The 18,155-nt window shown below is 40.5% G+C and overlaps 2 protein-coding genes across 8 annotated transcripts in view; both read left to right on the top strand.

Moving 5' to 3' along the window:
• Positions 1–7,848, top strand: part of EYA2 (EYA transcriptional coactivator and phosphatase 2) — a 201,098-nt gene extending 193,250 nt beyond the window's left edge. For all 6 annotated transcript variants that reach the window (XM_042465931.1, XM_042465926.1, XM_042465928.1 and 3 more), the window contains 2 exons: positions 1,307–1,407; positions 7,008–7,848. In XM_042465931.1, coding sequence (XP_042321865.1) covers positions 1,307–1,407; positions 7,008–7,088 — 182 coding nt within the window. In that variant the 3' untranslated portion in view covers positions 7,089–7,848. The remainder of the gene's footprint in view (positions 1–1,306; positions 1,408–7,007) is intronic.
• NCOA3 (nuclear receptor coactivator 3) overlaps positions 1–18,155 on the top strand; it is a 1,019,275-nt gene that overhangs the window by 626,344 nt on the left and 374,776 nt on the right. The gene's annotated exons all lie outside the window — the stretch shown is intronic.

The raw sequence follows: 18,155 nt of genomic DNA, 5'->3' as shown, positions 1-18,155 counted from the left end.
CTTTGCGTACTGATATTCCAGACTAACATGGCTATGTCTCTGAATTCTACAGACAGTTAAAAACAATAGTTTTTTGTGGGTTTTTCGGGCTATGTGGCCATGTTCTAGCAGAGTTTCTTTCTGACGTTTCGCCAGCATGTGTGGCTGGCAACTTCAGAGAAATATATACAGTTAAAAACAAGTCAAGGCTGAATTCTCAAGTGCTAGGAAATGCCATTAGAGGGTATAAATACCTTAAAGGCTCCAGATCTTGTGTGATCTTGGAAACTAAGATGGTCAGTCCTGAATGGGAGACTACCAAAGAATACCAGGTGCTATAGGCTGTATTATAAAAGAAGAAACCGGCAACCCCACCTCTGAATATTCCTTACTTAAAAAAACTCTGTGAAATTCAAGGGGTCGCCATAGGTCAACAGGTGACTTGAAGTTACATACACAGAGAAAATGTCCTTATATCATCCTTCCTAATAGCCCAGAGAGTCTGCAGAGCTGTAATTGTTGGGAAATTTATGTTTGCATTCTCCTGTCCCTCCTTAGTTAGACAGGGATGCTCCCTCCCTCTCTCATTCTATCATGTGGCTCCTGTCACTCAAGCTTGGAAGTAGTTTAACAGCTCTCTCAAAATTCTAGGCTTCTTCAAGCAATCAGTTGCAATTTTTTCCTGTCATATATTAAAAGGTGATGAGATTTCATCTCTTTTCCCAAACCATCACGAGTTAGGATAGGGTTTAGTTTGTTATATATATATTTATTTATTAAAGCCATTATTATTTGTTTTTTAAAACTACAAATGAGTAAGACTTTATTCTTTGGGAAGGCAGATTTAAAATAATAGTCTGGCCCACATTTTCATTGTTTTGCTGATGAAAGCTGAACTCTAACTAGTTTAACTTTCAAACTTGCATATTTTTGTTTCCCTTTATAACCCCCTGGGAAACTAAAATTGTACCTCACAAATCTCCTGCCATTGAGTGGATTTTTTAAAAAAGGCATAAATGGATAAGTGTGGAAGTGAGTTGCATGATGGTTGCAACTTATGTTGAAGAATCCCAGTACTGACAAGTCTGCATGCTGAAGTTTCCTGATCCAGGCACCTAAGCAAAATATATGTTTATGAACTCTTTCTGCTCAGTTCTGTTTTTATTATATTATGAAAAGAGGTGAGAGAAAGAATCACCTTATTGAGAAGGAAGATAATGGCTTACAAGGAATTAAATGCAAGCAGAAAAATGATATTGGGGAATCTCCTTTGCTTCTGTGATAAACTTTCATCAAAATAAATTAATGTTCCTCCTTCATTATGCAGGAAAGGAGAGCTGCTTTGAGAGGATAATGCAGAGGTTTGGACGTAAAGCTGTGTACATTGTAATAGGAGATGGTGCTGAAGAGGAACAAGGGGCAAAAAAGGTACCCCTTTCTATTTTACAACTATTTGAGAAAATAGAAAATCTCTCCCTCTACCTGAAACAAGAGTAGAAATTCCTTCTTATTCTAAGATATTTACAATTAGAATCCCCCCCCCCCCTTTCCCTGGCTTGAACATCCATAAAGCCTCTTGAACAATTTCCAACTGTAAATCCTCATTCCAGCCCCCTGGCATCTTTTGTGGCCTTTTCGATAGTTTGCGCTTGCTACTGCCCTTGGTTAGTAACAATTTAAGTGCAACAAGTTGAGTGCATAAATAAGGAGAGAGAACAGGTCTGTTAGTGTGACAAGACCTGCCATATTCATTTCTACAGTGTGGCTACACTTCCAAAAACAAATATGTGGGAAGAATGGTTATATATACCTCTCTAAAAAGTGGGTGCTTTGCATACTTATTCATTAATAAATGGCTAATTTCCATTTTTATTTTCTTATCCTCATTCCTCCTCTTTTCCATTTTCCTTTATTCCATAATAAGTAAGGTGTTGCAATGGAAAGAAAACAGGAACAATCACATTGTAAAGATTATAAAATAACTTGTGTGCATAGATCCAGGACCAATTGGCAGCATGGTCAAACATGTTGAAAGCTGGTTTGCCAGAGCCTAGGCTCAAGGTCTAAGTCTAGGGTAGGAATAATGCAGCTGTCCAGATGTTATTGGTCCACAACCCCCAAAAGTCCTCACACTGGCGATGGTGGCTGATGGGAACTGCAATCTGACACCATATAGAAGGCTGCATGATTCCCACTCCTGGTCTAAGATTACAGAGATTCATTGGCAGAATTCCTAAATCACTAAGTCAAGACTGGGTAACTCAAAATTCACCAGATGTTGTACTGCAGCTCCCGTCAGCCTTTACCGTTATCAGTTCTGGGTTGAGGTGTTTGATCTAGCAACATCTGGAAAGGCATGATATAGCCATACTTCTTTTAAATGCTAGCAGATAGCAGTCATGGAATCAGGCAAGACTGTGGAATCAAAGATTTATTCATTCATTTGATTAATATCCCATGTTTCTCTTATGAATGGAATTCAATGTGGCTTATTAAATAGTACAAGTATTATTAAATAAAACAAATATAATTAAAATACTCAATTTATTTTTTTAAAACAGAGGCAGTTCACTGATTACAAAGTTGTAAGCCTCACTTAGGCCATTACAATTCACTTTTATGGTTGTTGCACCATCACAGTCACCAAAAGCACCCATCAACATACGTTTTAAGCTCTGTGGGTAACCCCTTCCTCCAACATGGCCATTTCTAATTTGCTACAGAGCAGGAGTGAACAATAATGTTTCCTGCCCTCTTCCTGTATATAGTTGGATACACTGCAGAGACCACAGCCTAGAGAAAGAGAGCTGGGTGTGGTCAGCATTCATCTCCCTGATCTCCAGCAATTTGGAAACAGCCATGTTGAGGAGGGCTACAAAGACCAAAAGGTTGGTTTTGGGATCCCAGTGCAGGATCTCAGCCATAGTTGTTGTTTTTTCCCAAAACAAAACAGCAAAAGAAAAATACAGTACCCACAGAGTTTTAAAAGCCTCTGCTGCCACAAGTAAGAAGTTGCCAAAGGCCTGCCTTAAATAAAAGGTTTTTGCCTGCCAACAAAAATGCAACAATGATGGATATTTGAGTCTCCTTCAGGACAAAGCCAGGGAGAGGTTACCAAGAAAGCCAGTTTGGATGAACACAGCAAAGTTGCTTTGTACCAGGTCAGACCATTAGTCCATCTGACTCCATAGTGCTTGTACAGGATGGGAGAAACAGAGGGGAGTGAAAGTGGACAGAGAATGAAAAGAGGTAAATCTGTTGTCATTGGCTCTGGTGCTCAACTGCTACTGGCTTTAGTATTAGCTACAACTAGCATGCAGCCCCTGAGAGATCATCCCCAAGTAAATTCAGCATGAAACGGTGGGGGGGGGGGGGAGGATTATGCTCCCACCTTTACCAACTGGCAACAGCTTTCAGGGGCATCACAGCTGCAAACTCTGCCTGTGTAACCTGTTTTTCCTAATGAAAAAAATCCGTTGCGTAATGCTGTTGTCTCCCCCCAGAAACTGAATGTTGTTCCTGCATGTGGAACTGACTGCCTCTTCTTGGCCCCTTAAAGATATCCATAAAATGTACAGTTCCCAGGTAAACATGGTTATTCACCAAGAGTTAAAGAGCACCCCCTACCAAAAAGAAAAGCTCCATAGGAAGAAAGTGACATAATGATAACAGTGTGCAGCCTTAGATAGGGCTCCTGTGAACTTCAAAACTAATGGGGTCAGTGCACCTGAGTGCATCAAAGGCCAGCGGGCTCCCCAGCAGTAGGGTTAAGCAATGCCTTTTACCAACTGTGCTCCAAGAGGCCTCATTTTGCCGGTGTCTCTTGCTTTAAGCCTCTTTTCCCATTAATGGGCACACATTCTTTGCTGGAGCTGTCAGGGCCTTTGATTGATGATGATCATTAGCACGGGTGACTACACACCTGAGCTTTATAAACCCATGGGGAGGACAGGGCGCCTTTCACTGCTTCACCGGCAGCACTGATGATATCTCAGCCTGAGTGGGTCATTTCTCTTCACCTGTCGGAGGAGTGATAAATTGATGGGAGCTGAGCAGCAGGCGTGGCTGAGCTGCCAACTTTGCCTCTCTTTAGAGAAAGAAAAACAGAATGTTTAAATGGAAAGTAGGAACATGTGGGAAACAGAGAAGAAGAATGAAAGGAGAACTTGCCTGGCATTTTATCCTTTAGGTGGGAGCAGTTCACTTTGGATTTACAACAACAACAACAACAACAACAACAACAACAACAGTAGTTGAGTGTCTGTAGTAATAAAGGATTAAGCAGCATTCCCTTATGTTAGAGGACAAAATTGTGTATGACACACAGCTTGCATGGAGCCGTTTCTTCCACAAAATGATCAAATAGCTGCAGCAGCTAAACTGCAAGTGTGGTGGTCTTGAGAGCACAGATGTAGTGTAGTTCAGCATGTGGTTGCATCTACATTATCTAGCATTCCAAAAGCTGAAATATTCCAAAACCCAAAACTTTTTTCATGGGTGACTGAGATAGTGACACTTTTGATTTCTGATCATTCAGTGCAAACAACTTTAATTTATACACAAAATTATTTTAAAATATTATTTAAAATTACCTTCAGGCTATGTGTGTGTAAGGTATACATGAAACATAAACGAATTTTGTCCTTTGACGTGGGTCCCGTTTTCAAGATATTTCACTATGTATGTATATGCAAATACAGGTGGTCCAGAATTTTTTAAAAATCCAAAATTCAAAACACTTCTGGTCCCAAGCATTTTTGATAAGAGAGACTCAGACTGTATTATGCTACTCTGTGTCATACAGATCTCAGCCATTATGTCCAGCTACACTTCAAAATAATCCCTGTGATGATGGAATACTATCCTCCATTCCATTTGAGACAATAGTGTTCCCACAAATAGATGAGAAAACAATAAAGAAATAGAATTTTAAAATACTATTTTTTTTCCTTTCAGTCTTTTACCCTTATATTGATTGTCTATTATTGGGACCAAGTACCTGATTGCTCAATCTGTGAGCAAGGAGAATGCATGCGTGAAGAAATGTCCAGCTGCTTTGGACCCAACTGTATTGCTGCAGGCAGTGTCCACTGCCAAGGCATTACTAAGGGGCTGCTGGGGGTGCACCCTGCACCAGGTGACATCCAAAGGAGGGTGACGCCACTGCTTCTCAAACATTTGCCTTTTGGCAGAAATGGGCTGTGGCATTTGTGTGCATCCCTTTAAAATGCTAGAGATGGTGTGAGTGGAGCTCACTGGGAGGAGAAAGGAGAGGCTTCAAGGACTGAAGGATTCAAGGATGCATCTTCTGAATTTTCCACCTTGGTTCCAAGGCATCATGGGCCAGTCCTGATGCAAGCAGTAAAACATTTTTGGACACAGGCAGTTCTTCACTGTCCTTTGCCATGCACATGACTTTTTTATTATTGTTGTTTTGTTCTGTCGTCATGCATATGGGGGTAAGAAATTATGGAAAAGACACAGAGAGAACAAACTGGTGTAGATGGTTGTCAAATGTACATAATAAATTTTCGCTTGCTTCTTCCCCCTTTCCTTTATTGTCTTTGGTTGGGATTCAGTTAAGGACATATGCATGTCTAAGTGTCCTTTACACACATGGATGTCCAATTTTTGGGTGCCATGGGGACTGATATTCACTTCTTCTCTCTGCAGGCCCCAAAACCACCCAACACAAACCTATTGTAAAACCTCAAAGCTGCTTCCACCATTCTATGCCTTGTGTCAAGTAGGCAAGGTCAGAGAAGCATCTGGCTACCTCAACAATAGCTAGTGCATCACTAGGGTTGGTGTCACCCAGTGCAGTAACTCGTGGTGTCACCCCTGCCCCATTGTCGTTCTTCTATCCCGCCACCATACAGAATCTTTACTCATGTTTTTTGTACTAATGTTACTCGTTAACCATAATTCTTGAATGTCACTGAATGTCATAGTAATAGTTGTGACATAAACAACTAGCAAAATAAAAATTATACTTTTAAATTACATTATCATAGGCACAGCCTCAGTGCATTTACATATACATCGTTTCACGTGGTTGAAGTGAAAATTTATTAAAAGGTGCTGTTTTAAGGAAAATTTTAAAAGAATAAAAATATTTTTTAAAAATTAAAATCTTTTTTAAATAAAAAAATTATTTTTAAAAAACAAACTCTTGGACCTCTCCTTTCTCCTTCCACTGAGCCTCACGCCACTCACCCGATCTCTTCTGCATTTTAATGGAACACAGGCAAATGTCACAGCCCATTTCTGCCAAAAAGCAGGTGTTTGAGGAGCAGTGGTGTCACCCACCCTTAGGGTGCGACTTGGTGCGGTCTGAACCCTCTGCACCCCCCTAGTGATCCCACTGTCTATAGCCAGATGCAAATTGATGACATCAGGACTGAGATCCACCAGGGTCCTTCAGAAGTCTCAGTGTTGCTGTAATCATTGCATGTCTAGCTATGGAGAGATAGCTGGCCATTTCTCTGATCCTGCCTGCTTGCCACAAAGCAGAAAACAGCAATTCAGCTTCAAGGGCATTACAGTAAGTCAGGGAGAGCATATATGGCTCAGTCTATCTTAAATCTGTATGCAGATATTTACAGAATGCTGCAAGGATGTTGGACTGAGGCCTGTGTCATAATCTGAAATTACTTTTCAATTCTATGTGAACAAAACTGGTCACATTTCTACAATTACCACTTTGTGTGCTAGGATATAGGAAACACCTTTGATGTTATTAACTGCCCTCGAGTCACTCTTGACCCATGGTGACCCTGTGGATGAAACATCTCCAAGACACCCTGTCCTCCACTGCTCTTCTTAGTTCCTGCAAATTCATACCTGTGACTTCCTTATTAGAGTCCATCCATCTAGCATGTGATCATCTTCTCTTTATACTTCCCTCCACCTTTTCTACCATTATTGTTTGTTTTTTTCCAATGAGTCATGACTTTTCATGATGTGTCCAAGGTATGGCAGTCTCAGAAATATCTACTGAAGTATTCTTTTAAAATGTCTAATTCTAGCACAACATGCCTTTCTGGAGGATCTCCTGTCATGCTGACCTCGAAGCTCTGCGTCACGCACTAGAGCTGGAATACTTGTAGCAGGCTCAGACAATCTTCTGCTGTGGGCTTCCGATAACTCTTCAAGACACCATCTCTTTTATTGGCATTTTATGCAGTCCTTTTCCTGAGGTGGAGCAATTTTCTAGGAAAACCTTTAAAAGAATCTGCATCGGGAACACAGCATACCAAGCTCCTTTCTATCTGAGTGGAGGAGAAATCTTTAAATGGCCTAATAACTGGATGGTCAGAACTGATGTGGGACTTTTTCCATGTAAATTACTTCCAGGCATGCAGAAGACCAGTCACGGTTTTATTCATTAGGATTATGTGTTTTCCTTGCTTTAATAAATGGGAATTGGGTGGGAAGACATGACATGGAGCTTCTAGGCATATATGTTGGACAGTTTTATCAATTCAGATGAGTTTCTGAGGGAAAGTGGGGGTACAGGGAGATTGAAATAGATGATTTTTTTTTGTATTTTTTTAATTTATGAACTAATCCTATTACTCTGATATTAAGCTCATACCTGTGTTTGTATCTGCTGGGTTGGATGGATTCAGCCCATTCTAATTTAATAGCTCTTTTCTCCAAGTAAAATCTGGGGAACAATCATTATCATGTCCATTTGAAATGAGCACATTTGGGACTGTTGATGTAAGAACTATAACTACTTTTGAAAAACTATGGCATGTGAGCTTCACATGTATCACCATAGGCTGTCATCTTGTTTTCTCATGGTTGGGAAGAGGAATTACCCTGTGATGAGTGAATGGCAATAAAACTATGTTTACAATTTTAGGGTTGAAATGTTTACTTTTTGCCATGGATGAAGCTTGATGTCTTCATTGCTCTTTCTCCAGAGAAAGCTTCTAAAGTTTTCCTTAGATATAACCAATAATTCCTGACAATGGTTGCTTAAACACCAAACCATCCATTAAATCTAGAAAGTATATAGAGTTGCAGGGAACAAATCCTGAGAGGATTATGTACCTTCAGGAGTTCTGTAGGGCAGGGGAATCATTTGGTACATCAGTGTACTACTACACTCCTGTAACTGAAAAAAGGTAGAAAATTGACTCCTTCACTGTAGTGTATAGGGGACTGTTTATGGTCTGAACCAGGTAAACCTAGAATACATTAAAGCTGCATCTGCACTGCAGAAATAATCCAGTTTGCCACTACTTTGCCATGGCTGAATGCTATGGAATTCTGAGAAACATAGTTTTGTTGTGGCACCAGAGCTCTTTGACAGAGAAGGCTACGTATTTCACAGAAGTACAATTCCTGGAATTCTACAGCATTGAGCCATGGCAGTTAAAGTGGCGTCAAAGTGAATTATTTCTGCAGTGTGGGTGCAGCCTTAGTTTAAGGACCATCTCCTCTATTCTTTCATAAGAACTTAAGAAGTAAGCTGGATCTAGCCAAAGGCCTAGCTTTGCCAACATTATGATCTCGCAGTAGCCACACAAATGACTATTGGAAGCCCACAAGCGAGACATAAGCGCAACAACACCTTTCTGTTCATGGTGCATTTCAACAGTGTTAAGAAGCATATTTCCTCTGATCCTAGAAGTCATTTATAGCTGTCACAACTAAGTAGCTCACTGGTTCTCTTCTTCCCACTTATCTGTTCATTTTCACTAAATATGCCACTAATGCCTTTTTGCCACTTGTTTCCTCTACCAGGAGATAGTAGGGGAAAGAATATTTATCTCTGAGGCAGTGTTTGCTAGCTCAAGAATGGTGAATCTGTGGCCATCTAGAGATTGTTGTAGTCAGATTCCCATGTTGAAACACTATTGGTTAAGCTGGCTAGGACTGATGGGAATTGCAGTCCAACAACATATGAAGAGTCAGCCATTCCTAGATATATATGTTGGGTTTTTGTATGCAGTGCTACTGGAATTTTTGCTACTTAAGAGATGCTACAAAAAGAATGATCTTCATGATCATAAGTTCTTGGAGAATTTAAACCTAGAGTTTATCTTCACAACAGGGGCAAGTTTTACAGTATCAAAAAAGGACAGTACCTCATGCCCTTCAATGGATGTGCTTGCCCTTGAGCTGTATCATTATTTATTACAAAATGGAGTGAGAGAAGAATGGGTGAGTAAGGACACAAAACTGGGACAGCACAGAACATACTTTTCTGGCTCTACATTCACAGCTGAATTACTGTCAAATACAGAAATACTTTTGGCTGCAAGGTGAAGACAGGAAACCAAAGGAAGAAAATGGAAAACTGAAAAGAAAAGAAAAATAATAAAGCTGTCAGGCTTCCAAGAGATGAACAAATTGAATTAAGACTTTTGAGACTCACACAATGCTGGGACAGCTGAAGGCCAAGTCAGTGATAGACAGCAACACTGAATCATTTAGCACTTGTCAATCATCAAATTGTTGCTTTTGCCTGGAATCTTAAAGTTACTGTAGCAGACTGACACATTTTATGCAATAGCATAGTTCATCATGTAGAAATTTACCACAAATTCCTAATTGTTTAGGAATTTACCATGAAGATCATGTTTGAGTAAAGTTTTTTGTCTCCTGTGTGATTGGCTTTTTAGGGCTGAGTTTATGCCAGATTCACTCTAGTTAGTGGCTGGAATCCTGTCCATGGTGGTTGATCCATAACCTAGAGTTATGCATTCATGACTGTTATTCATTATCCCTACATAACTCCTAGTTTAGTGGCTATGTAGGGACTGTGAAAGTCCCCCCCACATCCCCACTTACCAGGAAGCAGCCACCATGACTGACAGCCATCTGTTTACCTGTCAATCAGGAATTAGCTGACTGATGTTTACACAACAAACACTGCATGAGTGATCTCCAGCACAAAAGAGAATTGTGACAGAGACCGACTACCACCTGTTCCACTAGATATCATGGGAGAAGGTAGAAATGGCAGCCTGTTACTTCTTGAGCAACAGAGAAACAGATTCCTGTTTATTGTAGTGGCTTCCCAGTAAGGGTTTCCCAGGGTGGGATTCACTATGCAGCACTGTATGTTCAGTGCTTATGCATATTGGTACATAAATCCCATACAGGATTCTGACTGATGTTGTCATTATTCTGAGTCCTGTCGACCCTACCTAGAGTTTTCTTGGCAGGATATTCAGAAGAGGTTTCCCATTGCCTTCCTCGGAGGCTGAGATAGTGTGACTTGTCCAAGATCACCCAGCGGGTTTCCATCGTTGAGTGGAGATTTGAAGCCTGGTTTCCCACAATCCTAGTCCAACATTCAAACCATGATACCAATGATGGCTCTCACACACCATGCTGGCTTGATGGCATAGAGGTATGTAACTCAGTTACATGTGCATATCTTGTTTGCAAGTTATGCAAAGAGCTATTAATTAGGTCCTTGTACAATATTTAAAAGTTCCACCCAGGCACTTGTCAAGTCCCTGTTGCATTGCTATGGCTATTTAATGGCTGGGGGAGGAAGGGAGAATATGACTATACAACATCTGTCCCAACTGGGGAAGAGGAATAAATAATCTCTCTCAGATTTCTTAGTTTGTCTTGAGAGAGGAGAAACGCATGAAACAACACTCTGCATCCTCTTTTTATTTTTAGCATTACTATTGTGAACTATCCCTGACTTGAACCACTACAATTTGTGAGTGTGAAAGATTTGAGGGTGAGGGAAATATTCCTCACAGTAAGAGTACACACCCAGTCACCAGAGATCCCCAGGATTCTGCCAGAGGCCCAGCCATAAAATACACCCAGAGATCAATCATACCACACTTGTGAAAGGAAATAAAAAACCTGCCAAATTTATGGAGAATATTTATACAGTACAAATCTTTGATTTAGCTGTTATCTCAAGACTTACATTTAAGTGGAATTGCTTGCAATCATCTGTACCTAGAGCAAGGGAAGAGAAATCAGAGGTCCTATCCAAACAGGATCCTCCTGCTGCAGGGATGGGTAGTGTACACCCTCTCGAGATGTTATTTAAAATCATAGAATCATAAAGTTGAAAGTGACCTCAAGGGCCATCCAGTCCAGCCCCTTGCCATGCAGGAATACACAATCAAAGCACTCTAGATAGATGCTCACTCAGCCTTTGTTTAAAACCTCCAAAGGAGCATCCATTACTTTCTGAAGCAGTGTTTTCTTCTGTCAAACAGCTCTTATTTTCAAAATGTTCTTCTTGATGTTTAGGTGGAATCTCTTTTCCTCTAGTTTGAATCCATTGCTCCAGGACCTAGACTCTGGAGCAGCAGAAACCAAGTTTGACCCATCCTCAAATATTTAAAAATGGCTGTCATGTCACCTCTTAACCTTCTCTTCTCCAGGCTAACATACCCACCTCCATAAGCCCCTCCTCATAGAGCATAATTTCCAGACCTTTTACCATTTTGATCACACTCCTCTTGACACATTCCAGCTTATTAATATCTTTCTTGAATTGTGGTGCCCAGAACTGGACACAGTATTCCAGATGAGGCCTGACCAAAGCAGAATATAGTGGTACTATTACAGTGGACCCTTGTTATATGCTGGGGTTTGGTTCCAAGATCCCCAGTGAATAACAAAATCTGTGGATGCTCAAGTCCCATTAAATATAATGACATAGCAAAATGGTGTCCCTTATAAAAAATGGAAAATCAAGGTTTGAGTTTGAAATTTATACTTTTTTTGAGCATTTTCAAACCGTGGATGCTTGAATCCATGTATAAGAAATCCATGTATAAGAAGGGCCAACTGTACTTCTCTCAATCTAGACACTATACTCCTATTGATGCAGCCTAGAACTGCATTGGCATTGTTAGCTGCTGTATCAAATGGTTGGCTCATGTTCAGCTTGTGGCCTATTAGATACTTTTTGCATGCACTGTTGTCAAGCCAGGTATCACCCATCCTATATCTGTACATTTCATCTTTTTTCTCCCCAAGTATTAGGGAAAATATATTTCTCCCTGTTGAAATTCATTTCGTCAGTTCTGCTCCAGCTCTCTAATCTGTTACAGTCATTTCAAATCCTGATCCTGCCTTCTGGGGAGCTAATAGCTAAGCCTGCTAATTTGATGCCATCTGCAAATTTGATAAGCATGCCCTCTATTCCATCATCCAAGTAATTTATAAAGTTGTTGAGTAGCGCTGGGTCCAGGACAGAACCCTGTGGCATCCCACTAGTCACTTCTCTCCAGAATGAAGAGGAATAATTGCTGAGCACCCTTTGGGTTTTGTTGGTCAACCAATAACAAATCCACCTAAGAGCTGCATCATCTAGCTATTGCAAGCTCTCATAATTCCAGACCAATCCCTATGCTGGCTACAATTTTCTGGAGGGCCACATATTCACTGGTCCTGTTCTGGTAGATAACTAATCGGTTACATGGGATGTGTCTACTTGAGCAAGATTGAAGAATAAGAGAAATGTCGTTTTCTGTCTTCAAACACACAGGACAGCAACTCACACATGTAGTGAAGGAGTAGTGGCAGAAGGCATTCTAACAGTGCAGCCCTGTACATGTTTACTCAGAAATAAGGTCTGCTTAGTTCAGCAGGGATGAAGAGGGCATAAAGGTGGTTTGTCTGCCCCTGTAGAGAACTATAATGGCTCTTGGACAGCAAACTATGGACTGGATTTTTATTCTATTTTCAGTCACCAGGTTAACAAAACAGAATATCCCAAATATCTTAAACAACCTCAATTATAGCTATAATGAATCCATGGGAGCATTTACTCTGTGTGCCTGGATTCAATTATTCTAAGCCAGACCCCTCTCTGCTGCAGGTGGGGAAGTGCATGGAGACCATTATTGGCACTGCTTTCATGGTCTTTTTCGAGTCAATCCCTGTTTTGTTTATATAGGATTCGCACTCTTCTTGGACCTGGGCCAGGCCTGTCTTGGCTTCTACAAGGGAAGTCAAAATATTATTTTGTGTTGGAGATCATCATTGGGATCCCCTCTGAGAATTTTGTGGAAGCCACTCAGCTGGCAGGAGAGCTAAAACAAATAGCCTTGTTCAATTCACATTTCAAGTTAGTTAGGATGGACCAATTCAATCCCAATATTTAGAACAGATCATTTTTTGGTGGGATATTCGAGTCATTGTTTTTACTCTGAGAAATGCTGGTGTTTACATTGCCTGATAATTTTTTATTTTTGTTAGTAGCAAAAGTATAACTACATGACTTTAAAATGGTAACTGAATGGGGGCTATTATTTCTTTGGAGTATAACTGGAATTTTAGTTAATTTTTTGGTTGTGCGGAGTAGTCTCATAACTAGATGGTAGAGGAAGAATGGGAGCCAGTGTGGTGCAGAAGTCTGAAAGATGGACTACAACTCTGGAGACCAGGGTTCAAACCCTGGCTTGGCCATGGAAACCCAGTGGGTGATCTTGGGCATGTCATACTCTCTCAACCTCAGAGAATCATAGAAACATAGAATAGAATCATAGAATCAAGAGTTGGAAGAGACCGCAAGGGCCATCCAATCCAACCCCCTGCAATACAGGAAATCTAAATGAAAGCATCCCTGACAGATGGAAAGGCAATGGCAAACTCCCTCTTAACAAGTGCTGCCAAGACAAACTTGAAAGAGGTTCAGCAGAAATGACTTGAAGGTACACAACAAGAATATAGAAGGAATATCATGCGGTTGGAGTGCCTATGCTACACCATATGTGCTACTGTATGTACAATGGGCCTTCCACATTCTCTGGGAATAGGGACACAGGACTTCTGTGAAAGTAGAAAAACTGCAAATAAAAAAAAATATTTTTAATGGTTTTTTTGTGGGTATTTCGGGTTATGTGGGTATTTGTGGGTATTTCAGGTTCTAGAAGAGTTTGTTCCTGACATTTCACCAGCATCTGTGGTTGGCATCTTCAGAGAAGATGCAGGTACAACTTTCATTCTCTGAAGATGCCAGCCACAGATGCTGACAAAACATCAGGAACAAACTCTTCTACACATAATCCAAGAAACCCACAAAAAACTATGGATGCTGGCTATGAAAGCCTTTGACTTCACACTTATTTTTTTTATTTGACAGAACACCTCTCTAAGATTTTATATGTACTCCGGTGCAATTCTATGGTCAACAGCCATCTATTCTATGAATGCTGACCATAGAATTGTGCCGGAGGACCTACAAATGGTTAGAAAAGTGTTCTCTCTAGTAATCTCTAGATCCTCCAGTGCAATGTCTGGCAAAAATTGATTATAGAGTCACACTGGAGGGTGTAAAAATTCCTAAACAGAACTTTGTACTCAAATCCACAAATAATCAAATCTGCAAAACCAAAGCAGCTAACATGGATCATAGAATCATAGAATCATAGAGTTGGAAGAGACCACAAGGGTCATCCAGTCCAACCCACTGCCATGCAGGAAATCTAAATCAAAGCATCCCCGACAGATGGCCATCCAGCCTCTGTTTGAAGACCTCCGAGGAAGGAGACTCCACTACACTCCGAGGGAGTTTGTTCCACTGTCCAACAGCCCTTACTGTCAGGAAGTTCCTCCTAATGTTGAGCTGGAATCTCTTTTCCTGCAGTTTGCATCCATTGTTCTGCGTTCTAGTCTCTGGAGCAGCAGAAAACAAACTTGCCCCCTCCTCAATATGGCATCCCTTCAAATGCTTAAACAGGGCTGTCATATCACCTCTTCACCTCCTCTTCTCCAGGCTAAACATTCCCAGCTCCCTAAAGCATTCCTTATAGGGCATGGTTTCCAGACCTTCACCATTTTAGTTGCCCTCCTTTGGACACGCTCCAGTTTCTCCACATCCTTTTTGAATTGTGGTGCCCAGAACTGGACACAGTATTCCAGGTGAGGTCTGATCAAAGCAGAATAGAGTGGCACTATTACTTCCCTTGATCTAGACACTGCAAATAAAAAAATATTTCTATTGATGCAGCCTAAAATTGCATTAACCTTGTTAGCTGCCGCATCGCACTGTTGACTCATGTTCAACTTGTGGTCTACTTGGACTCCTAGATCCCTTTCACACGTAGTTTCATTCAGCCAGGTGTCCCCCATCCTATATCTGTGCATTTTATTTTTCTGTCCTAGGTTCAGTACCTTGCATTTATCCATGCTGAATTTCATTTCGTTAGCTTTGGCCCAGTTTTGTATTCTGTTCAGGTCACTTTGAATCTTGATCCTGTCCTCTGGGGTATTAGCTACTCCTCCTAATTTGGTGTCTTCTGCAAATTTGATAAGTGTGTTCCCAATTCTTTCATCCAAGTCATTGATAAAGATGTTGAATAGGACTGGGCCCAGGAGGGCTGATTGCAGATGTTTTTAAAGTAACTAAAGTAACTATTCTAGTTATCTTTGAGAATTTTGATAGTAAGTAGCTACCTTTTTTAAAAAAAAAATCCCAACTATAATGGTAACTAATTATAGTCATCCCTTCTTATACATGGATTCCTTATACACAGATTCAGGCATCCACAGTTTGAAAATGTTCAAATATCAAACCTTGATTTTCCATTTTTTATAAGGAACACCATTTTGCTATTTAATGGGACTTGAGCATCCATGGATTTTGTTATCCACTGGGGATTTTGGAACCAAACCCCAGCGTATAACAAGGGTCCACTGTATAGGCTCCTTGGAATTAGAATGGTTGCTAATTACTTTTTAATTAAACCTTCAGTTTTCTGAGAAAGACATTTGTGCTGAACAGTCACTTCAGCATCCATGCACAACAGCTCCTGTTTTTTTAAAAAAAAACAAAAACACTCTTTCTTTCTCATGCAGAAGGAAAATAACCTTTCCAATAGCTTCACGGAACAGTGCCTCGTCAGGCTAGAAGTGCCTTTCCAGGAACAGCACATGCCCCATTAGCTACTTGTGTTTTATTTTTTAATTTCTCACTGTATCTTGGCAGGATTGCTTATATATTCCCTATACTGGAATTTTCCTCTACTATATTTGTATTATCATTTCTGCTGCAGTGTTCCTCTGAAAAGTGTTCCTTCTGCTGGAGTACAAAAGCCAGAAGGAAAGGCAGAAAGAGATTTTCTCCAGCATCAGCCAATAGGATCAGTTCAGTCGGGTCACTTGTCACTATGCTCAACTCCATTTATGCATGTCCTCCAAAAGTTCTGATTTGAGAGGGACAGTCCCAATTAATCCTCTATCTCACTTTTTCAGCTGCCTATGGTGATCATCTGTGGTGATCCAGAGGATGCAAAATTGGGACAGGTTTGGCCCTCATACTTCCATAGCTGCTTGTCCCTTCCCTAGTATCTGCATCGTGTAGTGGTTCAAGTGTTAGACTTCGATTCTGGGGACCAAAGTTCTCCCTGTTTGGTTGTGGAAACCCACTGGGTGATCTAGGGCAAATCACTCTCTCTTGGCTTTAAAAAAAAACAGATGCAAACCTCCCTCTGAACAAATCTTGCAAGAAAATCCCATGATAGGATTGCCATAAGTCAGAAACAACTTGAAGACACACAACAACAACAACAACAACAATATTATAAGAAATATGTTTTTTTAAAAATTGGGAGCCAGTATGATGTATTGGTTTGAGTGCTGGATTATTACTCTGGAGAGTAGTGTTTGAAATATGGAAACTCACTGGCTGACCTTGGGTAAGTCACACACTCTCAGCCTCTGAGGAAGTCAAAGGCAAACCACCTCTGAACAAATCTTGCCAAGAAAACACCTGTGATAGGTTCACCTTAGGGTTGCTATAAGTAAAAAATGACAATTTCAGAAACATGCCACTTTTACCTAAAATGCTGGGGTCCTGGGAGGGCACCCAGAATTGTATTCAATAGAGAAATTATTTCAGCTCAATAGGAGGCAGCAAGAGGGCTTCAGGTGATGCTTTAAAAGCTGGGGTCTAGCCTAGTCACAAGGAACTCCCAAGTGAAGCTAGTGCAACCTAGCAAAGAATGATTAAATATATCTACATATTTAACTAATCACATTTTCTAAAATAATCTACAACAGGGAAATTCTATGAACTAGTTCAGGCATGCTTGTTTGTGTTTTTGTCCTAAAAGGTATGATTCATCTGTGACAAGGTTGGGTGGTAGAAAGACAGATTATTTATTACAAGGGTGTGCCTTTGTCTGCATCTCCCCACTTGCGAGGACAGTACAGGTGCCGAAGGGATTGTAGCAGGAAAGCTATAATTATAAAGAGATAAATTGCTTTTGACAAGATGCAGCTTGTCATTCTGAGAGAAAACTTCCGAGGAAAAGGTCTGCCAAGCAGATCCCCCTTTTGCTCTAATGGAGCATCACATTTTACCTTCATAGTTTTTCCTTCTTTACTGTACAACACTTGTACCAGTATTCACCTCTTCAGTTTCATTTTATGGCAAAAGTAGATACATTTATGTCAGTTTTTTAATCCTTCTTTTCCTAAGGACTTTGGTAAGGAAGACTGAAAAAGAGCATAGCCAATTAAAATATTGGCTAACTATAAGAATTATTAATTCAATTAATCAAACAGCACACACTTCTCAGTGACAATCACTGTTATATAAATGAATATAAATCTCCAGGACCAGATGAACTACATCCAAGGGTATTAAAAGAACGGGCAAATGTAATATCTGAGCCATTGGCAATAATCTTTGAGAACTCCTGGAGAACAGGAGAAGTCCCAGCAGACTGGAGGAGGGCAAATGTTGTCCCCATCTTCAAAAAGGGGAAAAAGAGGATCCCAACAATTATCATCCAGTTAGTCTGACATCAATACCAGAAAAGATTATAGAGCAGATCATTAAACAGAGAGGCTGTGAACATCTAGAAGGCAATGCCATAATCACAAAAAGTCAACATGAGTTTCAGAGAAAGAAGTCATGCCAGACAAATCTGATCTCTTTTTTGTAATAAAATTACCAGCTTGGTAGATGAAGGGAATGTTGTGGATATAGTATATCTTGATTTCAGTAAGGCTTTTGATAGGGTTCCCCGTGACATTCTTGCAAACAAGCTAGTGAAATGTGGGCTAGACAATGTAACTGTTACTTGGATTTGTAACTGGTTGACTGGCTGAACCCAAAGGGTGCTCAACAATGGCTCTTTTTTATCCTGGAAAGAAGTGACCAGTGGGGTCCCACAGGGCTCTGTCCTGGGCCCAGTGCTATTCAACATCTTTATCAATGA

This window comes from Sceloporus undulatus, chromosome 4 (genome assembly GCF_019175285.1).
Source record: "Sceloporus undulatus isolate JIND9_A2432 ecotype Alabama chromosome 4, SceUnd_v1.1, whole genome shotgun sequence".
Lineage (NCBI taxonomy): Eukaryota > Metazoa > Chordata > Lepidosauria > Squamata > Phrynosomatidae > Sceloporus > Sceloporus undulatus.
This window is presented reverse-complemented; position numbering and strand designations above follow the sequence as displayed.